The sequence below is a fragment of the Cyprinus carpio genome, chromosome A17, assembly GCF_018340385.1.
Source record: "Cyprinus carpio isolate SPL01 chromosome A17, ASM1834038v1, whole genome shotgun sequence".
Classification (NCBI taxonomy): Eukaryota; Metazoa; Chordata; class Actinopteri; order Cypriniformes; family Cyprinidae; genus Cyprinus; species Cyprinus carpio.
The window spans coordinates 11,396,403-11,420,817 of NC_056588.1; the positions used below are offsets into that span (position 1 = coordinate 11,396,403).

The 24,415-nt window shown below is 39.0% G+C and overlaps 1 protein-coding gene, 1 long non-coding RNA gene and 1 pseudogene across 2 annotated transcripts; 1 reads left to right on the forward strand and 2 right to left on the reverse strand.

The window, feature by feature from the left end:
• Positions 1-2,734: 2,734 nt before the first annotated feature.
• On the reverse strand, positions 2,735-9,035 carry LOC109061908 (annotated as a pseudogene).
• LOC109108409 (glutamyl-tRNA(Gln) amidotransferase subunit A, mitochondrial) lies at positions 8,528-23,950 on the forward strand. Its single transcript, XM_042774084.1, has 11 exons — positions 8,528-8,660; positions 17,175-17,334; positions 17,749-17,847; positions 17,946-18,042; positions 19,084-19,242; positions 19,646-19,821; positions 19,912-20,024; positions 20,471-20,663; positions 20,835-20,952; positions 22,486-22,691; positions 23,094-23,950. The coding sequence occupies exons 1-11, from the start codon at positions 8,598-8,600 to the stop codon at positions 23,309-23,311; spliced, it is 1,602 nt and encodes a 533-aa protein (XP_042630018.1). The 5' UTR covers positions 8,528-8,597; the 3' UTR covers positions 23,312-23,950.
• On the reverse strand, positions 15,896-16,504 carry LOC122148160. Its single transcript, XR_006162148.1, has 3 exons — positions 16,365-16,504; positions 16,135-16,278; positions 15,896-16,032 (listed from the first exon to the last, which is right to left on the reverse strand). It is a non-coding gene; the product is annotated as an uncharacterized LOC122148160 (long non-coding RNA).
• Positions 23,951-24,415: the final 465 nt, after the last annotated feature.

Here is a 24,415-nt window from a genome sequence, read left to right on the forward strand (position 1 = left end):
AATATTTTGTAAGTGATACAGATCTTAAATAGCCAGTGTAGAGATGGTAAAACTGGGGTAATATGATCATATTTTGCAGTTATGTGTAGCTTGTTTATTGAAGATGCAGGACATGCACTAAGCAGTGCATTACAATAGTCCAGTCTAGAGGTCATGAATGCATGAACTAGCTTTTCTGCTTCAGAAACTGGTAACATGTTCTGTAGCACGGTGATGTTTCTAAGATGGAAGAATGCTATTTTTGTTAAAATGTGCAATCTGATTTTCAAATGACCACGATCTCTCTTGCTTTTTCTCTTCAGATGGTCGAGGACTGTTGCGTGGAGACATCTGGAGGTGTGGTGATGGCAGGTGGCAGGCTGAATATCTCACCTGAACCAGGCAAAGACAATCAGTTCTGGAGCATCACAGGAGACGGAATCATACGCAACAATCTCAAGCCCGACCTTGTGCTGGAGGTCAAAGGTCAGTACTTTATACACTTGAATAAAAGAAAAGACATGAAATGAAACAGAATAGTTGGAGTGGAACAATAAACAGAGAAACATTCACATGCACATGTGGCCGAAGATGTGTCTGAATCTGTAGCACAGATGAAGGGGCTACCATTTAACACTAAACGGAATATTAATTAAATGGCAATAATATTCTAAAACGATTCTTATAAAATATGAATATTTTTAAAATAGAATAAAACAAAATATGTATTTAAAAAAATATTTATAGCATTATATAAAATAAAATAATTTTTAAATTATTTAATAATAACACTTTAAAAGGTTCTCTTGTCAATATGAGATCCTCAGTTATTTATTTAGCTAGAAATTACTCTTTGGAAGTGCCTTCTTTACAACTGTATTTTTTTTAAATTTCTTACTCAGCTGGAAAAGTCATTCATTGGTCAGAAATTGTTTGAAAGGGAATAATTTGAAAAATGATTTTTATGTGTAAAGCAGGAGATAAGGGACATCGAAAAACGAGTAAGATGAAGGTAAATTATTCATTTGGACTGTGACAATAATCTCTGTGATGAAAGATCACTGCTGTTTGGCTCCTTTTGTTTGTCTGAATTCAGAATGAGGCTGTTTGTTGTTCAAATTTCTGTGTAACTTTCTGTGTAAGTCAGCCAGCACAGTGGAAACCCCCATTCGATGCCACCTTGTACCCTCTTTATGTATTACACCTTGTCTGTCTACATTTATTTGATCAGAAAATATAGTAAAACAATATTATAAAATATTATTTCCGTTAAAAGTAACAGTTTTCTACTTGAATCTATTTTAAAATGTACTTTATGTCTGTGATGGCAAAGCTGATTTTCAGCAGCCGCTACTCCAGTCTTCAGTGTCATGTGATCCTTCAGAAATCATTCTAATATGCTGATTTGTTGCAAGTAACATTGCTCAAGAAAAAAAAAATATTTTTATTATAATGTTGAAAACAGTTATTAATAATATTAATAATAGCATAATATTGTGAAAATCGTTTTTGATGAATAGAAAGTTCAGCTTTTACTTGAAATTGCAATCTTTTATAACATAAATCTCTCTTCTTATTAATTTCTATAAACCAAACTTTTAAATGGTAGTGTAATTTAAACCCGAAGAGGTGAGTTTAAAGTTACTGCCTGTTGAAATCTTGAGAAGAATTTGAACTTCTTAATCTACTCCTTATCCAGGTGGCCAACAGTATGATAAAAACCAGGTGATTCTCAACACCTTTGATGAGCAGAAACCCAACCAGAGATGGACTGTGGAAATCCTTTAGTGCTTGAGTCAAAAACAGAGGCTGTTTCTATAACTCCTGCTATTCAGCAGAAACCCTAAAATGTCTGAGGCTGTTGTGCACTGAGAAGAGGATCTAAATCTAAACCCCAAAAACGGCTCAGATGAGTCTCTGTCACTGATGGGATTATTATCCCGAGATGAGAACGTGTGGGGGACCAAACCTTTTGAAATCATCCATATAGATGACAGTTGTCTTTGGACGTTCAACTGAAGTTCATCGACTCCATCAAGGACCCTAATGAGACCTCCCACAGTTTCTTCATCTTGTGTGCTAGTACTTTTTTTGTTGTTACTCTGCATTGACCTACAAACACAAAGTACTGTCCTGCTTGCAATGCAATGATATTACCAAAGAGGGCGCAGTAGCATAATGATTTGTATGTAGCTTCACTTTAGGTGACCTTGTTCATCTTTTGTGTCAGCAAAGAGTCAAGGTTAATTTAGTTAGTATGTCCCAGTTTACTCCTTGTCTGTCCTAATTACACTTTATAGGGGCAAAAAGCATCTTCTTCCTTTCATAAGTATCTGTGTATTCTAACTAAATTATTTTTTGCAAGAAATGTGTAAGTTATAGATACTTAGTATAGTCATATACTACTAGTACTAGTGCCTTAATAGCTTAAGGGCTCCTAAAAGCTTCAAATAGTTTTTTTCCCCCCCTTGTCTGCAGCCTTTCATGTCAAATCTCAAGGTTGGTCACTAGTAAAGAGTTGGTGCATGTACTTGTGGTGCCATCAGCCAATCAGCAGACATGACATTATTTCATTCAGAGTAATTAATCACATTAATGGCTTCGATGATTGGCTCAAAACAACCTTGCTGCAGAACTAAGCGCCCATAAGAAAAAAGTTTGTGTACAGTTTAAATGACATACTTCCAAGGGTTCCTGCACCAAATGAGTAACTGTTCAGATGAATGAGAATACAAACAGGTATTATAGACCTCACTGAATGTAAGGCAGCATTTATTGCCATTCATACTCAACTGAAAACAAAATGTGGGAACTTGTTGAATCGTACAATTTTACAGTTGCTGTACAAAGGTTTTTTTTTTTAGTATGTCAGATTATTCTGCGAAATAAGTATAAAAAGCACTATTGCACATATTAGAATTTTTTTAAAAACATTTCCTCCTAGCTGTGCTGATCAGGCATCAGTTCACTCCTGCTCAAAAAACTCACAGAAATTTGAAAGGCAGCTAATTCTTGATCTGCTGTTCTGCTCCGAGCTTTTTCTGTCTCTCTCTGTTTTCTTTTAGGCAGATATTTTGGTAGTTGTTGTTGTATGTTTGTGTACATTTTCTGACATGTTTAGTAATCTGTTTTAATGTTTTTGTATGTTCATACCCATATTTCCAAAATATACTGTTACATTTAGAATACTTTTTGTTTACGAATATGATAGTAATATGTTTTAAATAATGAACAGGGCTTGTCTGCTAATTTTATAATGCGAAATAAAGACACTAGACATTAGATAAATATTTTTAATTCAACAGACACTGTAAAAACTGTCAGCATAAGTATTTTTTTAGTTGCTGTAGTTACTCTTTTTGGGCCTCGATGGAGACTACAGTTTTGCCACAAGCATGACCCTGCTCTACTTTCTGAAAGGCTCGAGGCACCTGAGCAAATGAGAACACTTCCTCCACCACGGGACGGACCTGCAACAACACAACAGCACACAAATATTAGAACTGAAATTGAACATCCTGGGAGGACTTGAATAATGCCTGCAGTTTAACGTGATGATGACTCATCGGTGTCACGTTAATTTCATCCAAATCCACTGAACATCAACTTTTAAAATGCGCCTGCAATACATTAGACACTGCTCGAGTGGTGGTGGGGTCGAGTCAGTGGTGGGTGTGTAGTAGGTTAGCTGTGGGTGTAGTGTGGTGTTGTGGTTAAAACTCAGAGCTAGTAAACAAGAAACTGCTCGTATGATACACAAAAGAACCAAGATTCATCGGTTTGCTGTGAACCTGTAAAGAGTTAAAGTCACCTTCGTGGTAAATGTACTGTTGCCTTGAGGAAACATATGATCTGATGAACTGATTTATTTAACTCCTTATCAGATGTCAGTTGATTCTAATCTTAATGTCTACAATCTGAAGCATTAATAACACTAATATGAACAAAATCAATACTTTAGACTTCCAATGTGGTTAAGTGTTACTAATTAGTCTTGCCAAAATTGTCCTTAAGTATTGAACATTTTACTATCATGAATATCTTGTCAAGACACTCATTAACCACAGTCTTAAAGTTGAGAACGGAAACATAAACATAGCTGGTTGGCAAACACATCACATACAGGCACAACAGCACACTACTTTAAAGGAAACAAGATGAGAGACATTTCCTGCCTGCTGCACTGCTGTAATGTTCCTGTAAATGTTTTTCTGCTAACCAATATTGAAAAGCTCCCTTAAATGCTGCTTAACATTAAACAATAAAGAATATATTCAAATCAGAAATAATCAAATATTATAGTACTTCAACGTTTTCATATGGTTTCTTTCTTTTCTATAATGTCTATTAAATTCACAAAAATCTCAGCTCCAGAACTACTCTTTCAATGAAATGTTTTTCTTGTGAATACATCTGCTATCTGCAACACCTGATGTTTATCAGTAGGTTAGCTACACTTCACACTATTGTTCCCACCATGAAGCAGATGCACATAACACATAACACAAGTTCATAATGACTGTTCTGTCTTGTTTCTGTGACATTTTGTATTGCTGGTAAAGATAAGATGTCGTTCTGTTTTGATAAGGAGTCATTTTTCTTCCTGCAAGATTCTTCAGGGGAAATTAGATGTGATTTATCTATTTAGTTGAGTTTTGACTGATGTAAATCACTGTCAGTGTGAACAACCCAAACTACAAAAACTGAGAATCACGTGTAGGAGCTGACCATTATGAGAACTGATCGAAGAGACAGGAAGCAGACATGTCAGACACACACAGGCTGCTGTACCTTTCCAGAATCAACCATTTCGCTAATCTCATCTAGCGTAGGGCCTCTTTGAGCAAAGAAACCCCAGCGATAGTGCACTCCTTTCCTGTGGTGCTGAGAAAGAGAGAGAGTTAGTACTCAATAGACTTCTACCTCCTTGACGAAACAATGAAACGGTGTCAGGTGATCAGGTTTACATTCCCGACCCTTCTTCATTTCATTTCTCCCATTCTGGATCAGTATATACACTCATTAAATCACTCATTCTGTGCCCATGCCACAGGACAGGGTGGTGTAAAGCTGGGAAAAGGGTGGGTCATGGCTGTGAAAAGAAAAAGAAAAAGTGTGTTTGATAATGAAATGTTTAGCCATTTACTGGGTCAGCAGCAGCTATGGTGAGATCACTGCTCATGACTTTGTGAAATAGTGTAGCATGAGCATATTTTTAAGAGAATCACTTTCATGCTGCTAAGTCACCCACACAAGGTCATGGTTATAAACAGATAAACCATAAATATAAGAGGAATTCCAGTCTCTGTGGAAGAAGAAACTCACTTATTCTTTCTCAGCTCATGGAAGGGAAGTCCCTACCTTCAGCACTTTGCTTCCTATGGTGATCCAGACTGCATCATTCCATCTGCGAGGCCCAGTCGGTCTGTGTTGTGCAGGAACGGTGTTACTAGAGTAACATATTTAGCACCATTCCAGGGTCTCAGAAGATCTAATGCCCATTTCTCACTTTCACCCCCAAAATTATCTAAAATCAAATCAAACCTGAAAGAGAGAGAGAGAGAGAGAGAGAGAGTGAAAGGGGAAGAAATAAACTCAATGTCAATCACAAGTTTAAAAAAAAACATACTAACTTTTGTAATGTCTGTAGTTGTTTTTCAACCGGTCCAGCAGTGTAATCCACAACATCACCAGCACCCAGCTCTCTCACCAGCCGCTCGGCATTCTGGGAACATGTTACAGTCACATGGGCGCCCCAGGCCTTTACCATCTGTAGAGAAGCAAAAACCTAGATTAAAACTTAATCAAAATGTCACTTATATAGAGGTATCACACACAGATGATTATATTTTATTACTCATTGAGGAGATGAAATACAAGGTAATGTGACTCTTTTTGTAAAAAATGTTTAAGGAAAATGCAAAAACTTTTTTTTTTTTTAATCATTATTATCACCTGCATAGCTAAAGTTCCCACTCCTCCTGATCCTCCCAGAATAAGAACACTGCATAAGGAAAGGATAGATCTATTACAGCCCGTCTTAATTAACTCCACATCTATCATGATTCATCCAAACCGCTAAAAATAAAGTAAGACTGATATAAAATCATCCTGGTTGTGTTTAAGTGTTGCTGAGATCACTATGTAGCAGCATAGCGGAACTTCCTGCATAAAATTGTCTTTAAGAAGAATCTGCTACATAACGTAGCACATTTGTAAAATAAATGCTTCAGTCTGGTAGTTAATGTTATTTGTAATTATTTTGAGATGCCCAATCTAATTTTGATACATTCTAATTCAGTAAATACTACAAAGACATAATTAATGGAATCAATTAGAGGCTGGAGATAAAACAAGAGACAGAACAAGACAATAAAAAGCAGAGAGGAACAACAACAAGTATTTTTAGTTTAAAGGGGTTATAAGATTTATTTTTTTCCACTAATGACATAAACCTACCTTTCTCTGTTCCTTGGGATTAAATTGATTGCATTTCAATCATTTTTGAATGTGAAATGAAATATAGGAGTTAGGAATAATAGTCTAAAATCAATGCTGCTGGGGATTTTTTTTTTTTTAGCTTGATTCCACGCAATATGACACCTTTAACTGGATGAAATAAACACCTGAAATGCACCTACTCGACTCAACAGGAACAACAGACAATATGGGGCGATCACTGAAATACTTGCAAATTAGTACTTGCCGTTTCTTAGAAGAGTTGTCTTTGTTCAGGCCACCAGTATTGACGATGGCAGACCAGGCTGTTGCAGCCACATACGGGATGGATGTAGCTTTAACATGCCTCAGGGATTTGGGCTTATGTGACACCTGAGTCACAGACATGAACATTAAACTTCTAGACATAGAGGCAATGAAACAGCATTAAGGACAACAGCTGTATTGTGCTCTTAATTTATATATGTGAATGATCCATGTGTTAAATGTTTTATCTGTTTATCCTATAAAAAATGAGTCTGAATATTACCTCATTGGCACTGAGGACTACAAACGGAGGGAGGGATAGCAGCCCACACCTGACAGAGAAACACAAGCAGACACTGGCCTCAATAACTGACAGCTTAAGGTATAGGGTTATTAGTGTCCATTATATATATATGTTACAATATTATATGGAATAATAGCTGAATATGGCACCTGATCTCCTGGTTTAAAGTACTTCACATCTAGCCCACATTCCACGATCTCTCCGGATACATCACGCCCCAGGATTAGAGGAAACCCACTGCCTGACTGCTTCATGTTCAGTGCGTCACGTTTCATGGCCATAGTAGCTGCTCCATAACAACCTACAAGAAAGATCAAAGACAGACTTAAGTATACTAGAAGCTCTTACCAAAAATGTTTTAATATATTCACTGTACATTTAAAAAATAAAATACATGCTCTTTTTTTTTTAAACCATTTATGGCATTAAAGACTAGGTTAGGCCGATCCCAACATGCCTTGTGACTCATTCTTAAACAATAACACAATCAAGTGGTTTGTTTTTACATGAGTTTGCATATAGGCAAACTGGTGCAAAGGTGGGTTCACTCTGTACATTTAAGGCACTTTTGTAAAGACCACTGATTTTGATCAGTAGTAAAGATATTTAATATTTGATGAATTTTTTTTTTTTTAAATAACTACACCTTGCCTATGTCCTCTGAAAGACTTCAGGATGAGGTTTAGGACTTTTAAGAAAACTTGGTCCTGATTGGTTAATACAGTATATGATAATATATGATTATATTGTATATTGTTCAACAGATGTAAAAATTAAACTATATATATATATATATATATATATATATATATATATATATATAATATATATATATATATATATATATATATATAAATTAAAAATACTGGCGCTTAAACTACAATTAAAATGAAATTTACAAATATAAAAAAAATCTAAATAGTATATAAATAAGCTTCACTAATGACAGTTCATAATGACTAGGCAAATTATGATTGAATGACAGTTCAAACATTTTCTTTATGGAATATTGTCATATGTCACTCACTGTCATAGAAAACGTTTTTTAACCATGTAAGATTCATACATTCAATATTTTAAAGGCCACAAGAGAATTGAGTGAACAGTGATATCAGTGATGTGGGCTGAACGCCTGTCACATAAGTTACCTCTCATACTGATGTCGATGGGATTTAAACCCGCAGCGTGCACCTTCACGGTCACTTCATTGGAATAATGAATGATCGGAAGCGCCGCGTTCTTGGTGAACCTCAACACCTCGTTTTTCCCATATTTGTTGATGACCCACGCGGGCATTACATTCGTGAGGGAGGCTGAGAAACTGAAGCTCCTATAATGAGCCCTCAGCGAGCACATGACTGATCAGTCTAAAACATTCCAAAGCTCTTCTCCTGAGAATCTCTCAACGGTGTCATAAACCCGTCACTGGTTATAAAAAAAACATAACTGCCTTATAACACTCTCAGGTTCAGCGAAACGCATCTCTTGCCCTTCAAAGTCAAAACAAACCGGTGAACTTTCACACCACTGACTGAACCAATCACATGCCGCAGAGCCCTTCGATTGACCAATCAAAAAGCAGAGATGGCCAGACGTCACGGGAAGTGTCATGTCAGCCCCCAGTGCAGCGTTTCGTCCGGCGGCAGCGATGCTCAGCCTGTCCATTAGAGAGGTATGTTCTTATCTTAATTTGATTAACTTAACAGCTTACTCGTAACCAAAAATTTAACTAATGGTTCACCGCACTGTTTTTCTTGGCACCGTGTTACATAATGTTGAAAACATCCTCTAAATTAATTCAATAAGCCAGCCTGACTGTGATGATATGCTGAAGAAAGAAGCGCAGAAGATCCAAATGCGAGTTAAAGTTTATCACAGAAAACTCAGAAAGTTCATAAGTGGCAAAGGTGATGAGAAGCAGGTGGCTGCAGGGGTGCTCCGTGACGCAGGGACTGCAATGGGCAAACGAAAGCAGGAATCTCAGAGAATTTCACACAAGGACAACTTCAACAATCTAGAACCGACAGGGAGAGCACGACAGAACCCCAGAGGCACCTGCAATGAACTGACAAACAAGACACGCAAACACACACATTAAATATGGTGCTAGATGGGAAGCAGCTGTTGCTACTAATTAAATCAGCACTCTAACACATTATAACGCCCAACCATACACACACACGCAAGGGCGAGTCAGTGAATCATGAACCATGACAGTACCCCCTCTCCTAAGAACGCCTCCTGGCATTCCCTGGAGAACCTACCTGTAGATTGTAATCATCTATCAGGAAATGATCCAGAATGTCCCTAGCAGGAACCCAACTTCTCTCCTCTGGACCGTAACCTTCCCAGTCCACCAAGTACTGGAATCCACGTCCCCTCCGTCTAGGGTCCAGAATATGACGAACCGAATAAGCGGGTTCCCCATCTACGAGGCGCGGCGGTGGAGGAACCGGGGTAGGTGGATTAATGTGGGAATGAAAAATGGGTTTTAATTTGGACACATGGCAGATGGGATGAATTCTCCTGTATGCAGGAGGAAATTTAAGGCGGACTGTCACTGGACTAAGGATCTTAGTGACAGGAAAGGGGCCAGTGAATTAAGGTGCAAGTTTATTACAAACGGACCGGAGAGGAATGTTCTTTGAAGAAAGCCACACTTTTTAACCAACAACGTATATGGGAGGTTTCAGCCGGTGGCGATCGGCCTGAGCCTTGGTGTGTGCTCCCACCTGAAGAAGAGTCTCACGGGCTCTTCTCCATGTGTGACGACACCTCTGGACGAAGGCGTGAGCAGAGGGGACCACGACTTCAGATTCCAGACTAGGAAAAACTGGTGGCTGGTAACCTATACTACACTCAAAAGGCGTAAGACCCGTGGATGATACTGGTAACGAGTTGTGAGCGTACTCAACCCATGAGAGTTGTTGGCTCCAGGAGGAAGGATTTTGAGCCACCCTACATCGTAACATTCTCTCCAAATCTTGGTTGGCCCTCTGGGCTTGTCCATTACTCTGGGGATGAAAACCAGATGACAGACTGACAGTCGCTCCCAGTAACCGACAAAATTCTTTCCAAAATTTGGAAGTAAATTGGGATCCCCTGTTGGAAACCACATCAATCGGGAGGCCATGGATATGAAAGATGTGATCAATGACAGTAACTGCTGTCTCCTTGGCTGAGGGTAATTTGGGCAAGGGAATAAAGTGTGCCGCCTTCGAGAACCGGTCCCCTACAGTTAAAATTACTGTATTAATTCAATTCAAGTTTATTTGTAAAGCGCTTTTTATGACACAAATAATTGCAAAGCAACTTTACAGAAAATTAAGTTTCTACAATATTTAGTAGTAGCTTATCAGTGGTGACTGTCAGTTTATGTGGATACGGCAGAAATGTTCAGAAAAATCAATAAGAGACGTAAACAAACTGACGATTAACACTATTAACAGCAATTATGCAATCAAACTTATAGCAAAATGTGGTAGTTCTGTATGTTGTCTCTGGGTTAGCATCATCTGAAGTCCTCTTAAGGGTTGGCATCATCTCTTCTCAGGTGTTCTGGATCCAGACTGGAGCTTGTGTAAATCCTAGTTACAGAGAAACAAATACAGACATAATTAGCGTAGCTGCTGTTCCAGCCAAGTAAAATTAATTAGTTTAACCCAAGCTAAAGAATAATAATGCGCATTTGATCAGATATAACTGCAGTCCAAAATTATGAGATGCATTATTTGAATGCTTGGCCAAAGAGGTGTGTATTTAATCTAGATTTAAACAGAGGAAGTGTGTCTGAACCCCGAGCATTATCAGGAAGGCTATTCCAGAGTTTGGGAGCCAAATGCGAAAAAGCTATACCTCCTTTAGTGGACTTTGCTATCCTAGGTACTATCAAAAGTCCAGCGTTTTGTGACCTTAGGGAGCGTGATGGATTGTAGCGTTGTAGAAGACTAGTTAGGTACACAGGAGCTAAACCATTAAGGGCCTTATAAGTAAGTAATAATACTTTGTAACTGATACGGAACTTAATAGGTAGCCGGTGCACAGACTGTAACATTGGGGTAATATGATCATATTTTCTTGACCTGGTAAGGACTCTAGCCGCTGCATTTTGGACTACCTGTAGCTTGTTTATTGAGGATGCAGGACAACCACCTAGCAGTGCATTACAATAGTCCAGTCTAGAGGTCATGAATGCATGAACTAGCTTTTCTGCATCAGAAACAGGTAACATGTTTCGTAGCTTGGCAATGTTTCTTAGATAGAAGAATGCTGTTTTTGTAACATGGGAAATATGATTTAAAAAAAAAAAGTTACTGTCTAATATAACACCCAGATTTTTAAGAGTAGAGGAAGTAACAGTACATCTGTCTAATTGCAAATTGTAATCTACGAGATTCTGTGTAATGTTTTTTGGTCCAATAAGTAATATCTCTGTCTTATCTGAATTTAATAGGAGAAAATTATTGGTCATCCAATCTTTTACATTTTTTAACACACTCTGTTAGCTTAGATAATTTTAGAAGTTTCATCTGGTCTCGTTGAGATATATAGTTGAGTATCATCAGCATAACAGTGGAAACCAATCCCGTATTTTCTAATGATATTACCAAGGGGCAACATGTATATTGAAAATAGCAGAGGACCTAGGACAGATCCTTGTGGCACTCCATATTTTACTGGTGATAAATGAGATGACTCCCCATTTAAATAAACAAAGTGGTAGCGATCGGGCAGGTAGGATCCAAACCATCTTAAAGCCTGCCCTTGGATACCTGTATAGTTTTGTAATCTATCTATGAGTATGTCGTGATCTATGGTGTCGAACGCAGCACTAAGATCAAGTAAAACTAGCAATGAGATGCAGCCTTGGTCTGACACAAGAAGCAAGTCATTTGTAATTTTAACAAGTGCAGTTTCTTTGCTATGATGGGGCCTGAAACCTGACTGAAATTCTTCATAGAGATAATTTTTTTGCAGGAAGGAGCACAATTGAGCAGACACAACTTTTTCTAAAATTTTAGACATAAATGGAAGATTTGAAATGGGTCTGTAATTTGCCAGTTCACTAGGATCTAGTTGTGGTTTCTTAATAAGAGGCTTAATAAATGCCAGCTTGAATGGTTTTGGGACGTGACCTAAAGATAACAACAAGTTAATAATATTGAGAAGCAGTTCTTCTGCTACAGGTAACAACTCTTTCAGTAATTTAGTGGGTACAGGATCTAATAAACATGTTGTTGGTTTAGATGCATTTATAAGTTTATTTAGCTCTTCCTGTCCTATAGTGGTAAAGCACTGCAGTTTATCTTTGAGTGCGATGGATAAAACTAAAGTATTAGATGCTGTAGAATCTACATTTGTTTTTGTATTTCTGATGTTATCTATTTTATCAGTGAAGAAATTCATAAAGTCATTACTATTTAACTGTGAGGGAATATTTAGATCGGGTGGCGTCTGGTTTTTTGTTAATCTAGCCACTAGTCAGTAAACGCAAGTCCTAATGCATCATTTGTATTATCAACGTGAATGTTAAAATCTCCAAAAATTAGTGCTTTATCAGCAGTAACCAACAGGTCTGAGAGGAAATCTCCAAAATTCTTTTAGGAATTCTGTATATGGCCCTGGTGGTCTATACACAGTAGCCAGAGCAAGAGATACAATAGATTTCTTTTGCATATCTGACAGTGTAACATTAAGCAAAAGTATTTTGAGTGATTTAAACCTGTATCCTGTTTTCTGGGTAACATTGAGAATATCACTATATATTGTTGCAACACCTCACCCACGACCAGTCTGACGGGGCTCATGTTTAAAACAGTAGTTTGGTGGAGTAGACTCATTTAGACCAATATAATCATTTGGTTTTAGCCAGGTTTCAGTCAAGCAGAGTATATCAAAACTATTCTCTGTGATCATTTCATTTAGAATAACTGCTGGGGTGCAGGCCACCAGCGCGAAAAAGCCTAGGACGCTCCCAGAAAAGATTCCAATTATTAACAAAGAGCAGTTTTTGTTCTTTACACCATGACAATAACCATTCATTTAGAGCAAAAAGTCTACTGAACCTTGTGTCCTCGTCGATACGTGGGCAGTGGTCCTGACACGATGATCGTCGCCGGGGGCGTCATGCTGCGAACCGTCTCGATCAGGCTCCTGAAGTCCCTCTTCAGTGTCCGTCTGCCGCTGCGTGGTGTCGTTAACCCTGGCGTGAAGCACGACCGCTCTGGGGCTCTCGTCGGCCTTCAGGATCGCGGGTATCTGCGCAGAAACATGAGGACCAGGGAAACAGTGAGTGTGCACTTTAACTTCGGCTAATGTAGCACAGACGTGTCGGACGATGGAGTCTCCAACGATCACAGCATCGCGTTCCGTCTCGCGGAGGGGAGAGAAGCGGTTCCATGTGGAGATCTCGAAGACCGGAGGGGGAGAGGTCGTCGCCCAGGGCCTTCCAGCGTGGCTCTCCACTCTCTCAGCTGGGCCTGCCTCTGCTCGAGGACCCGAATCTGCTTCTCCACAGCCTCCAACTCGAGCTGCACCGAATACAGCTCAAACGTGTCGTCACCTGCACTCAAAGGTAGACATACATCCGCCATTAAAGCAAGTAACAGTGAGTAAAGCAATTGTAATGTGTGTGAATAGAGTATTAGCAATGCACGCGGGTTTAGCGACAACCACGCTGGCGATGCTACTAGCGGACTTGGGAAATCAAAATAAAACTAGTGATAACAAGGTGCTCTGATTGTTTTTGTTGTATAATATGATATAGAGGATATATTCACACGTTATAGAAACGAAAATGATGGTGTATAAAATAGATTTCAATAATAAAAAATAGACGATAAAGAAATAACGTGACAGAGCTCAAACTAGAGGCATACGGCAGCAACAAACAGGAAGTGACGTCAATTCATTGACACCTCTATTACCCCGTGAAGGAGGGAGACCTGTGACGAAATCTAGCGCTATGTGGGACCAGGGTCTCAAAAGGACAGGCAGCGGTTGAAGGAGTCCACCTGGGGGACGATTGGAAGTCTTACCACGAGCACAATCCGAGCAAGCCAAAATAAAATTTTGAATGTCATGAGCCATACTGGGCCACAAAAATCATTGCTTGACCAAAAACCTGGTCCGACTGACTCCTGGATGACAAGCCACATTGGAACCATGCTCCCACCTAATAACATCTGACCATAATCCCTCCGGCACAAATAACCGACTTGGTGGACCCCCAGGCAGAGGCGTAACCCCTTCTAAGGCCGTGCGGACCTTCGATTCCATGTGAGTGTGAAGATAAAGTCTCTCAGGTAAAATACACTGGAATAGACGGGCCCTCGGAATGATCAAAAATACGAGATAACATGTCAGGTTTGATGTTTTTGGACCCAGGACGATACGAAAGAGAGAAATCGAAACGACTGAAAAAAAGAGCCCACCGAGCCTGCCTGGAGTTAAGTCGTTTGGCGGACCTGATGTATTCCAAGTTCTTGTGATCTGTCCAGACGATAAAAGATACCCCCGACACCCTTCTAACCAGTGATGCCATTCCTCCAATGCTAATTTGACTGCCAACAACTCTGTTACCAATATCATAAGTATGTTCAGCAGTCGATAAGCGATGAGGAAAAACGCACATGGGTGCATCTTATCGTCCGCTGGTGCGCTGGGAAAGAACTGCTCCTACCCCCACCTCTGACGCATCAACCTCCACCACGAACTGACGTGACGGATCAGGGGCTACAAGGATGGGAGCTGTAACAAAGCGGCTCTTAAGGTTGGAAAATGCAGCCTCAGCTGCATTAGACCACCTGAACGTCGTTCTGGTGGAGGTCAAGGCGGTCAGAGGAGTGGCTAGTTGGCTGAAATTGCGAATAAAACGCAGATAAAAATTAGCGAATCCCAGAAACCTCTGCAGGGCCTTATGAGAGTCCGGGATTGGCCAATCTACCACAGCCTTAACGATATACGAAACGATATACCCTACAGGCCCGTTCACACCAAGAACGATAACTATAAAGATAACGATATTAGCGTCCACACCAGCGAACAATATCTTCTTTTTATTCTAAGCGCACGCTTGTATGGCGCTTTAAATTCTCGAGCTTGTTACAGCAGGATGGATTCTCATTGACTGTCAATTTTTTATCGTTCATCAGCTGGAAAAAAAATTGTTTTGAACGATATTGTTTTTCTTTGTCTTTATCGTTATAGTTGTGGTGAGGAGTCTGCTGTTCTTTAATACTGAAAACGATTTTTAGAACTATATCTTTATCGTTATCTTTATAGTTAAATTCCTTGGGGTGAACGGGCCTTAAGAACGGAACTGACTGTGCATGAAACACGCATTTCTCTGCCTTGACAAAAAGCCCATTCTCGAGCAGCCTCTGGAGCACTCATCTGACATGTTGAACATGTTCCTGGAGAGAAGAGGAAAATATCAAAATGTCATCCAGGTAGACATATATGAACTGATCAACCATGTCTCTCAACACGTCATTAACAAGTGCTTGGAAAACGACGGAGGAGTTGGACAGGCCAAAAGGCATGACCAAGTATTCAAAGTGCCCTCTGGGGGTATTAAATGCCGTTTTCCACTCATCCCCCTCCCTTATGCGGACCAAATGATAAGCGTTACGCAGATCTAATTTTGTGGAAAGAGACGCTCCCTGCAACGGTTCAAAGGCTGAAACCATCAGCGGCAAAGGATAAGTATTCTTTACCGTGATGTTGTTCAGCCCTCGATAGTCAATACACGGTCGCAGAGAACCATCCTTCTTACCCATGAAAAAAAATCCGGCACCAGCCGGAGACGAAGAAGGACGAATGAGCCCAGCTGCCAAAGAATCAGAAATAGATTTCTCCATGACCTCCCTCTCTGGGTTAGAAAGCGAGTATAACTTACCTTTAGGCGGAGAGGTACCTGGCAATAAGTCTATGGCATAGTCATAGGGACGATGCAGAGGAAGTGAAGCAGCCCGGGACTTACTGAACACTCCCTTCAGGTCGAGGTAGTCCTCTGGCACGTTGGACAGGTTCACTGGCTCCTCCTGTAACACAGAACACGAGACAGATGGCCATCCAGACACTAAACAATCGGCGTAACACTGAAGGCTCTTCGGCAGTCTATAAGCGATGAGAAAAAAACCCACATGGGTGCATCTTATCCCGCTTCATTTCCAGAGAGAGTGTAGTGAACGAGGAGCAGCAAGGATGGTGGTTCTCCCGCACCGCTGTCCCCCACAGAGCCGCACGTCCAGACAGTAAAGTCATGACTAACACCACCTTGGATTCCTCTGAAGCAAACATCACCGGTTGAAGAGAGAAAAATATGGCACACTTGGTTAAGAATGCACTACAGAGATTAGGCTCACCAGTGTACCTTTCAGGTGTCGGTATCCAAGGCTCGTGATGACTGGTCACGGGAAGAAGTTGATGAGGGACAGGCGGTGGGACTGGCGCAGTGGGTGATGACAGATGTTCTACCTGGGTAGTCAGCTCGGACACCTGCATCACCAAAATCTGCACAGCCCGAGCTATGGTGAGCGCTTGTTTGTCCTGCTGATCCATATGATGTGCACTCTTTGCTAGATATTCCTGTAAATCCGTAGTTCTCGCTGGATCCATGGTTGGTCAGTTCGTTCTGTGATGATATAATGAAGAAAGAAGCGCAGAAGATCCAAATGCGAGGTAAACAGTTTATTATCACCAAAAACTCAGAAAGTTCATAAGTGGCAAAGGTGATGAGAAGCAGGTGGCTGCAGGGGTGCTCTGTGACGCAGGGACTGCAATGGGCAAATGAAAGCAGGAATCTCAGAGAATTTCACACAAGGAAAACTTCACTGGAAACTTCAAGAAACACCACGTCTAGAACCGACAGGGAGAGCACGACAGAACCCCAGTAGCAGCTGCAACGTACTGACAAACAAGACACGCAAACACACACATTAAATAGGGTGCTAGATGGGAAGCATCTGTTGCTACTAATTAAATCAGCACTCTAACACATTAACGCCCAACCATACACATATATATATATATATATTATTTTAGTTTATATATATATACATTAACGCCCAACCATATAGTTTAATATCTAGACACGTGGTTTTTATATATCTACCTACTAAAATTACAAAACACTCTGTTTAAAAATGTTTTTAAAAAATCAAATGTCCCTTGCTTACTACAGGTGTCCCAGGCACTGAGGGATGGGAGGGTGTCCGCCACTGAGCTCTGCAGAAAATGCATCGACCAAATACAAAGAACACATTACCTGAATGCATTTATCACCATTACAGGGGAGACAGCTATGGAGCAAGCACAGAGAGCAGACAACAGGATCCGCACAGGTGTGTGTGTGTGTGTGTGTACCTACTTAATCATATTTTGGGGATAAATTTGTACCCAAAAGTGAGCAAAAACTTACAAAATTGCCAAAAACCTCCATTTGGGGACGTCCTTATTTATAAAACTGGTATAAAAATAAAGTAAACAAAGTTTTTTTTAAATTGTAAAAATGCAGAAATTTTTCTGTGAAGGGTAGGTTAGGGGTAGGGGTGGGTTTAGGTTAAAAAGTGTATAACTATCGGTATATAAAAACTATAGAAGTCTGTGTAATGCCCCCATTTAGATAGCTATGTGTGTGTGTGTGTGTGTGTGTGTGTGTGTGTGTGTGTGTGTGTGTGTGTGTGTGTGTGTCACGTAAAGTGTATATATCTTTAATGGCTGAATAAAATACATATGCTCCATGTATTTTCTTGTAGGTAAACCTCTTGGTCCTTTGGATGGCATTCCCTTCTCTGTGAAAGACAACTTCTGCACGGAGAACATCAAGACCACCTGTGCATCAAAAATGCTTAAAGGTCAGCAAAAGTACATTAACACAAGACTGAAACATAGAAACCATTGCTGTGTCAGACATGATTTGTGAACGTCATATTTCGTCTGTTTGCATTTGTAGGTTATGTTCCTCCATTCAGTGCTACAGTTGTGCAGAAGCTGTTAGATCAAGGAGCAGTACTTGTTGGAAAAACTAATTTAGATGAGTTTGCAATGGGGTAAGACTCACACACAAGGATGATCAAAGGTGGCTATAAAGGAATTTATAGTGTTTAAAATGTATATATTTCAAATAAATGCTGTTCTTTTGAATTTTCACTATTCATCAAAGACCCCTGAAAAAAGTGTCACAATTTTGACAAATTATTAAACAGAACAAATGTTTTCAATATTGATAATAGTAGGAAATGTTTCTTGAGCACCAAATCAGCATATTAGAATGATTTCTGAAAGATCATGTGACATTGAAGCTGAAAATTCAGTTTTGCATTTACAGCAATGCATTACATTTTAAAATATATTCAGTTTGAAAACGGTTATTTTTAAATTTTAATAATATTCCACAGTATTACTGTTTTTACCATATTTTTGATCAAATGAATGTAAGCCTTGGTGTGCATAACAGACTTCTTTACTCTTCTTTACGAACGTTTAATCTGTAGTGCAAATAATTTATAAAAACCAATAGATTATGCCAGGGGCGATTCCAAGTTTTTTATTTTAGGGGTGCTTAGCCCCCAATGAGGGTATATATATATATATATATATATATATATATATATATATATATATATATATATATTATATATATATATTCAAATGAAAAATGGCAACATCGTTTTATACAGTATGCGTTTATATGTGCTTTATTTTCTCTGGGGGAAACAGCTGTGGTGTGATGAGGGGTAAACGCAGTAAAATACATGTGGAACCAATTGCTCCCTCATGATATGTTTGTAAACTGTATTTATGACAAAGAACTGCACATATGATATTAGAACAATTTATCGAACACACCTTGTCCTCTGTTTCTCGCTCTGTGCCACTGAGGTCTTGTGAATACGTGAAAGACAAAAGGAGCCGATCCTGCCGTTTTTCATATGAAATTTAAAGGGGACCGGGGTGGCCACAATTCGTGTACAGTTTATGTAATCTCAAAATTTTAGGGGGCTGAGTGTCACTTCTTAGGGGGCTGTAGCTCCCCTAAAAATGGCCTAGGAACGCCCATGGATTATGGTCTGCATGGTCTTTCTTAAGAGCTGGTTAGAGCTGGAGGTGTTTGGTCCCGTTCGTAACCCATGGAGCTACACAACCCTATACCGTGAGCAGAGCACAGAAGATCCAGATTCTGACTGGGCAATCTCAGGAGGAAGTTCAGGAGGTAGTGCTGCAGCAGTGGCAGCTCTCAGCAGCTTCCTGTGAGTGTCATGCAAGCTATATTTAATAGTCAATATACTGTATGCCTGGACTTTTGCTTCAATACAAGCATGCTCATAAAGCTTAGTTCATATATTTGAGCATGTGCTCTAAGATGAAGGCAGAGGAATAGTTCTTAATATATCTGAATTAATGTATCATATAATTCAATATTTTTAGCATTATTTTAAGAACAGATGTAGATATACAGTAACATATTTCTAATTTTGGTTCTTGTGAGACTTTATTGGTGCATAATTGAACAAAATGTATTTGCTTGCAATGTAGTGCTCTGCATTTGATTAATAGGGGTTCATGTGCACATCGTGAGTTATGTATGTAAAAAACATTATTATGAGGCTTCAGATAATGTTTACATAAATCTGATCAGCTCTTTTCTTTTAGAGCCTTGGGATCTGATACAGGAGGTTCTACACGAAACCCTGGTTCTCTCTGTGGGGTTGTGGCTCTGAAACCCACTTATGGCCTGCTCTCTCGTCACGGACTCATCCCTCTGGTCAACTCAATGGATGTGCCAGGAATCATGACTAGGAGTGTCCATGATGCTGCCACTGTCTTGAGTATGAGATCTGCTTGAGTGTGAGATTAACATTTGAGGACCACCGATTTAAATCTGTATTTTATGTTTTTCGGGCGGTTCTGTTTTTCAGGGATTCTGCAGGGCCGAGATGAGAGAGACTCAACAACTGTCCAGGCACCCAGCACCCCACCCAGCCTTCCTGAACACTTTGACATTAGAGACATATGTGTCGGTATACCAAAGGTAAAGCTGCATTCAGACCGTCCACTGGGACTGCTCAGTGTGGATAAACGGCAGAAGGGTGTAGGCTGGGTGTAGATTATTTTAAAATAAAAAAAAAAAAAAATTTGCTATATATATCTATATATATATATATATATTTATACAGTATCATGGTAAAATTATTTCTAAATTTAAATCATGCTGCTTTATATGTAAAAAAAAATTGTATCCAGGCAGGATTACTGTAATACTGTAATGAACCTGACATTATTGTATACTGTTTTTTTATTTATTTTTATAGTAAGGAGAATTTGCGGCACAATAATGTGACAAAAAATAATAATGTCATTAAAATAGATTTCCTTTTTTCAGATTTTTGGGTGAAATGTGACCCATAAATTTCATTGTAAGATTGTAAGATTAACCTATGTTTGTATGATATTGTAATAGAGTTTCTTTGATTTTAGGAATATCACGCCCCGGGCCTGTCTACAGACACTCTGGCCCAGTGGAGTCGAGTCGCAGCCATGTTTGAGCAGGCAGGGGCGCGGGTTCAAGAAGTATCTCTGCCACACACACAGCACTCTATTGTCTGTTACCATGTCCTGTGTTGCTGCGAGGTTGCATCCAACATGGCACGTTTCGATGGGCTTGAATACGGTACATAAAGCTTAAACATGTCACATGGCACATGATGCACATACATGCAAACATGATGGATTTAAAATCTCTGTGTTATTTTAAAGCTACAATTACAAAATAAAATTGTAACATCTCCATTCGAATTTTGAAAAGTGCTATGTTTCTAAAAATGCCCCTTTTTGTCCTCAGGCCATCGTAGTACCATCGACAGCTCCACAGATGCCATGTATGCCACCACACGACATGAAGGCTTCAACAATGTGGTTCGCAGAAGAATTCTCTCTGGAAACTACTTCCTACTGAAATCGTGAGAGTCTCAAAAAGGGAACCAATGTTTGACCACTTCTAGCAACAAAACTTTGTTTCTACTACTGCATTAGTACTACATTAGTATTCATAGTTAGATAACTGTTCAAAAGTTTGGGGTCAGTAAGATTTGATGATAACACTTTACAATAAGTTTCCATTCATTAACTAGATTAGTTAACATGAGCTAACAATTAAAAGTACTTCTAAAGCATTTATTAATCTTAATTTTATTTTTAACATACTAATATATTATTAAGGATGCATTACATTGATTAACTAAAGTGACAGTGAAACTGGAGTAATGGCTGCTGAAAATTCAGCCTTGCCACAACAGGAATAAATTGCATTTAAAAATATATTAAAATAGAAAACAGTTATTTTAAATTTTAATACTATTTTACAATATTATTTTTTTACTGTATGTTTGTTCAGAAAAATGCAAACATAAAAAAATCCTACCAACAACACGAGGGGTAAGAAACAGAAGAGCGTAAGTGACATTTTGGGTGAAATATATCAAATGAAAGCTCTTGATGAGCTCTTTCTCCTGCCAAAAGGGCATAAGTGAATAATAATTTTGGAGTTATTCATTAGAAACCAAATACTTGACACTGAAAATACCAAGCCTGTTGTAGCCAAAAGGAAGTAACTGCACTTGTTTTGCCACTTTTGCATTGAGAAATGTATTGAGGGTAAAGCCTGTGGATAGTACATGAAGTAAGCCTGGTACAGTAGGTCAACCATGAGAATATACTCAAATCTATTACCATTTTATTTGCTTTATTCATTGTCTGTTTACTGACATATCACTCTTATACACATATAAATATATAACTTATAAGGTTGGGCTGATGACGATGACATCGCCGATGGCTGATAGACATCTGCAAATGATTCACCATTGTCCTATCAGTCATCTCTCCTTATTAGTAATTAGATTAGTAATATGTAAATGTATTTGTAGTATACTTAGCATGAAATAAATGTAATTCAAATACATTATTGTATATTTATTTTTCACTAGGGAAGGCATCTGTAAAGTATACTGTCATCCATGTGTGTACACATTTTTATTATAAACAAAGTCAAATTTTTGTTTTGGCCCTCCTGTAAAGTTACACCCTTCTGGTTCTCACGCCCTGTTAGATACTGAGCCTTTAGAAGAAGTTATTGTAACACATAACATGCACTTTCTTCAAGTAATTTGGGTGAGAAATCGTCTGCCAAATAGAAATGATTACACAGCAGTTACAATATGCCAAAGTTTGAAGCTAAAGCTGTAGGGTTGCACTGTTTTGTATTGTATTGTATTGTATTGTATTTATTTATTTTTATAAAAATTTGTAACTAAAAACAAGTAGCACTTCCAAAATTTTATCTTGATATCTTCAATTTGCAAAGATTTTGGTGTAAATCCAACCGTACAGTGCAGTCGTGTGTTTTTACGCAGCTGTGTCTTGGTTTTGCTCTCACAGAGGTGTTACAGAGATCAGCGTTTCGAATCTTCACATTTCACTCCTTATCTTTTCAGAAACTATGAGCGTTACTTTGTGAAGGCTCAACAGATGCGGCGTCTTATCACTGAAGATTTAAAAAATGTGTTCCGCTCTGGCATTGACGTTCTCCTGACACCCACAACGCTGAGCGATGCGGCGCGCTACACTGACTTCATACAGGAAGACAACCGAACACGCAGTGCTCAGGAGGATGTCTTCACCCAGCCTGTCAACATGGCAGGTATGCACAGGAAGTGGATTTGAGGGAGAAGTTACTCCGCTTAATTCCAAGAAGGTTCCTTGAGGGCTTCTCTGGTTTACCTGTGCAAATGTGATTTGTATCACCTGATTTGACAGGCGAAATAAAATAACCTTACTGAGGTCAGTCAGGGAGTTTTGCATGGCAACAACAACCAAGAAGGCCATGAGACCTCCAGCTAAATGTGACCCTCTGAGTAGGGTCTTTTCCTGAAGCAGTATAAACAAATTCCCAATTAAGTTTTAATGGATCAATGAACTGACCAACAAAACAAAATCCATTCACCTTTTTCTGATCTTTTCTAAGTCAAAATAAATCCTACGTATGGGTATTTGGGATTCAGTTTATTTATGTGTATTTACAGTACATGATCTTCACACACAGGTTTGCCTGCTGTCACGGTACCAACAGCACTCTCACGCCGAGGTCTTCCCATCAGCCTGCAGCTGATTGGTCAGACACTACAGGACTGGAAGCTGTTGACAGTAGCCCACTGGATGGAACAACAAGTCAACTTTCCAATGATCCATTTGCATGGAGACTCAGATGAGAGAAAGCTGGACCGATCGGTCAGAGAAAGGACACACACAATAGGATCATAACCAAAATGCAAAGACTGAACTGGTAGAGTTCAGAAGAAGTAAAACCAATGAGAGTTCAATTTGGTGTCTAGGTACATAAGAAGTGAGAATGTGAGTGTGAGTGCTGTATCCACACACACTGGATCTATATGAGACTGTCTCTATTTTGGACTGTGGTCTGTATGATTCATTCTTCTTCATTTGATCAAAATACAACTTACATTTATTCTGCAGCAGATGCATAAGTGGAGTCACTGAGTTAAACTGACTAGTAGTGCCATATATAAACATTTTGTGAATGTGCAAGAAATTAAATATGGCATTGTGTTATAAACTGTGATCTTGAAAATGACCTCCTGTAAACCTTACACCATAGTACAGTAGTAGATATTGTAAAAGCATGAAAACAATTCAGGGAGGGAAAATTTGAATGAAGGTAACTTGCAGTCTGAGAGAATGGTTATAGATTTCTGAATCCACCATTTGCACAACAACAAAAGCAGCAAACTGCATATGTGGTGTGCAGTTTAACCACACTCTGAAAGTGCACACATCCTGTTTCTAACGGATGACTATAGCCTTTTACATCCAAAATGAGCTACAGTTATTTACAGAATGTTTATTTACTGAATAAAGAGAGCTGGTGTCTTTACATCAAAAGTTAGGTTGCCATTCATAATACACAGTATGTATATATATATATATATATATATATATATATATATATATATATATACAGTCAGGTCCATAAATATTGGGACATCGACACAATTCTAATCTTTTTGGCTCTATACACCACCACAATGGATTTGAAATTAAACAAGATGTGCTTTAACTGCAGACTTTCAGCTTTAATGAGAGGGTATTTACATCCAAATCAGGTGAACGGTTTAGGAATTACAACAGTTTGTATATGTGCCTCCCACTTTTTAAGGGACCAAAAGTAATGGGACAATTGGCTATTCAGCTGTTCCATGGCCAGGTGTGTGTTATTCCCTCATTATCCCATTTACAAGGAGCAGATAAAAGGTCCAGAGTTCATTTCATATGTGCTCTTTGCATTTGGAATCTGTTACTGTCAACTCTCAATATGAGATCCAAAGAGCTGTCACGATTAGTAAAGCA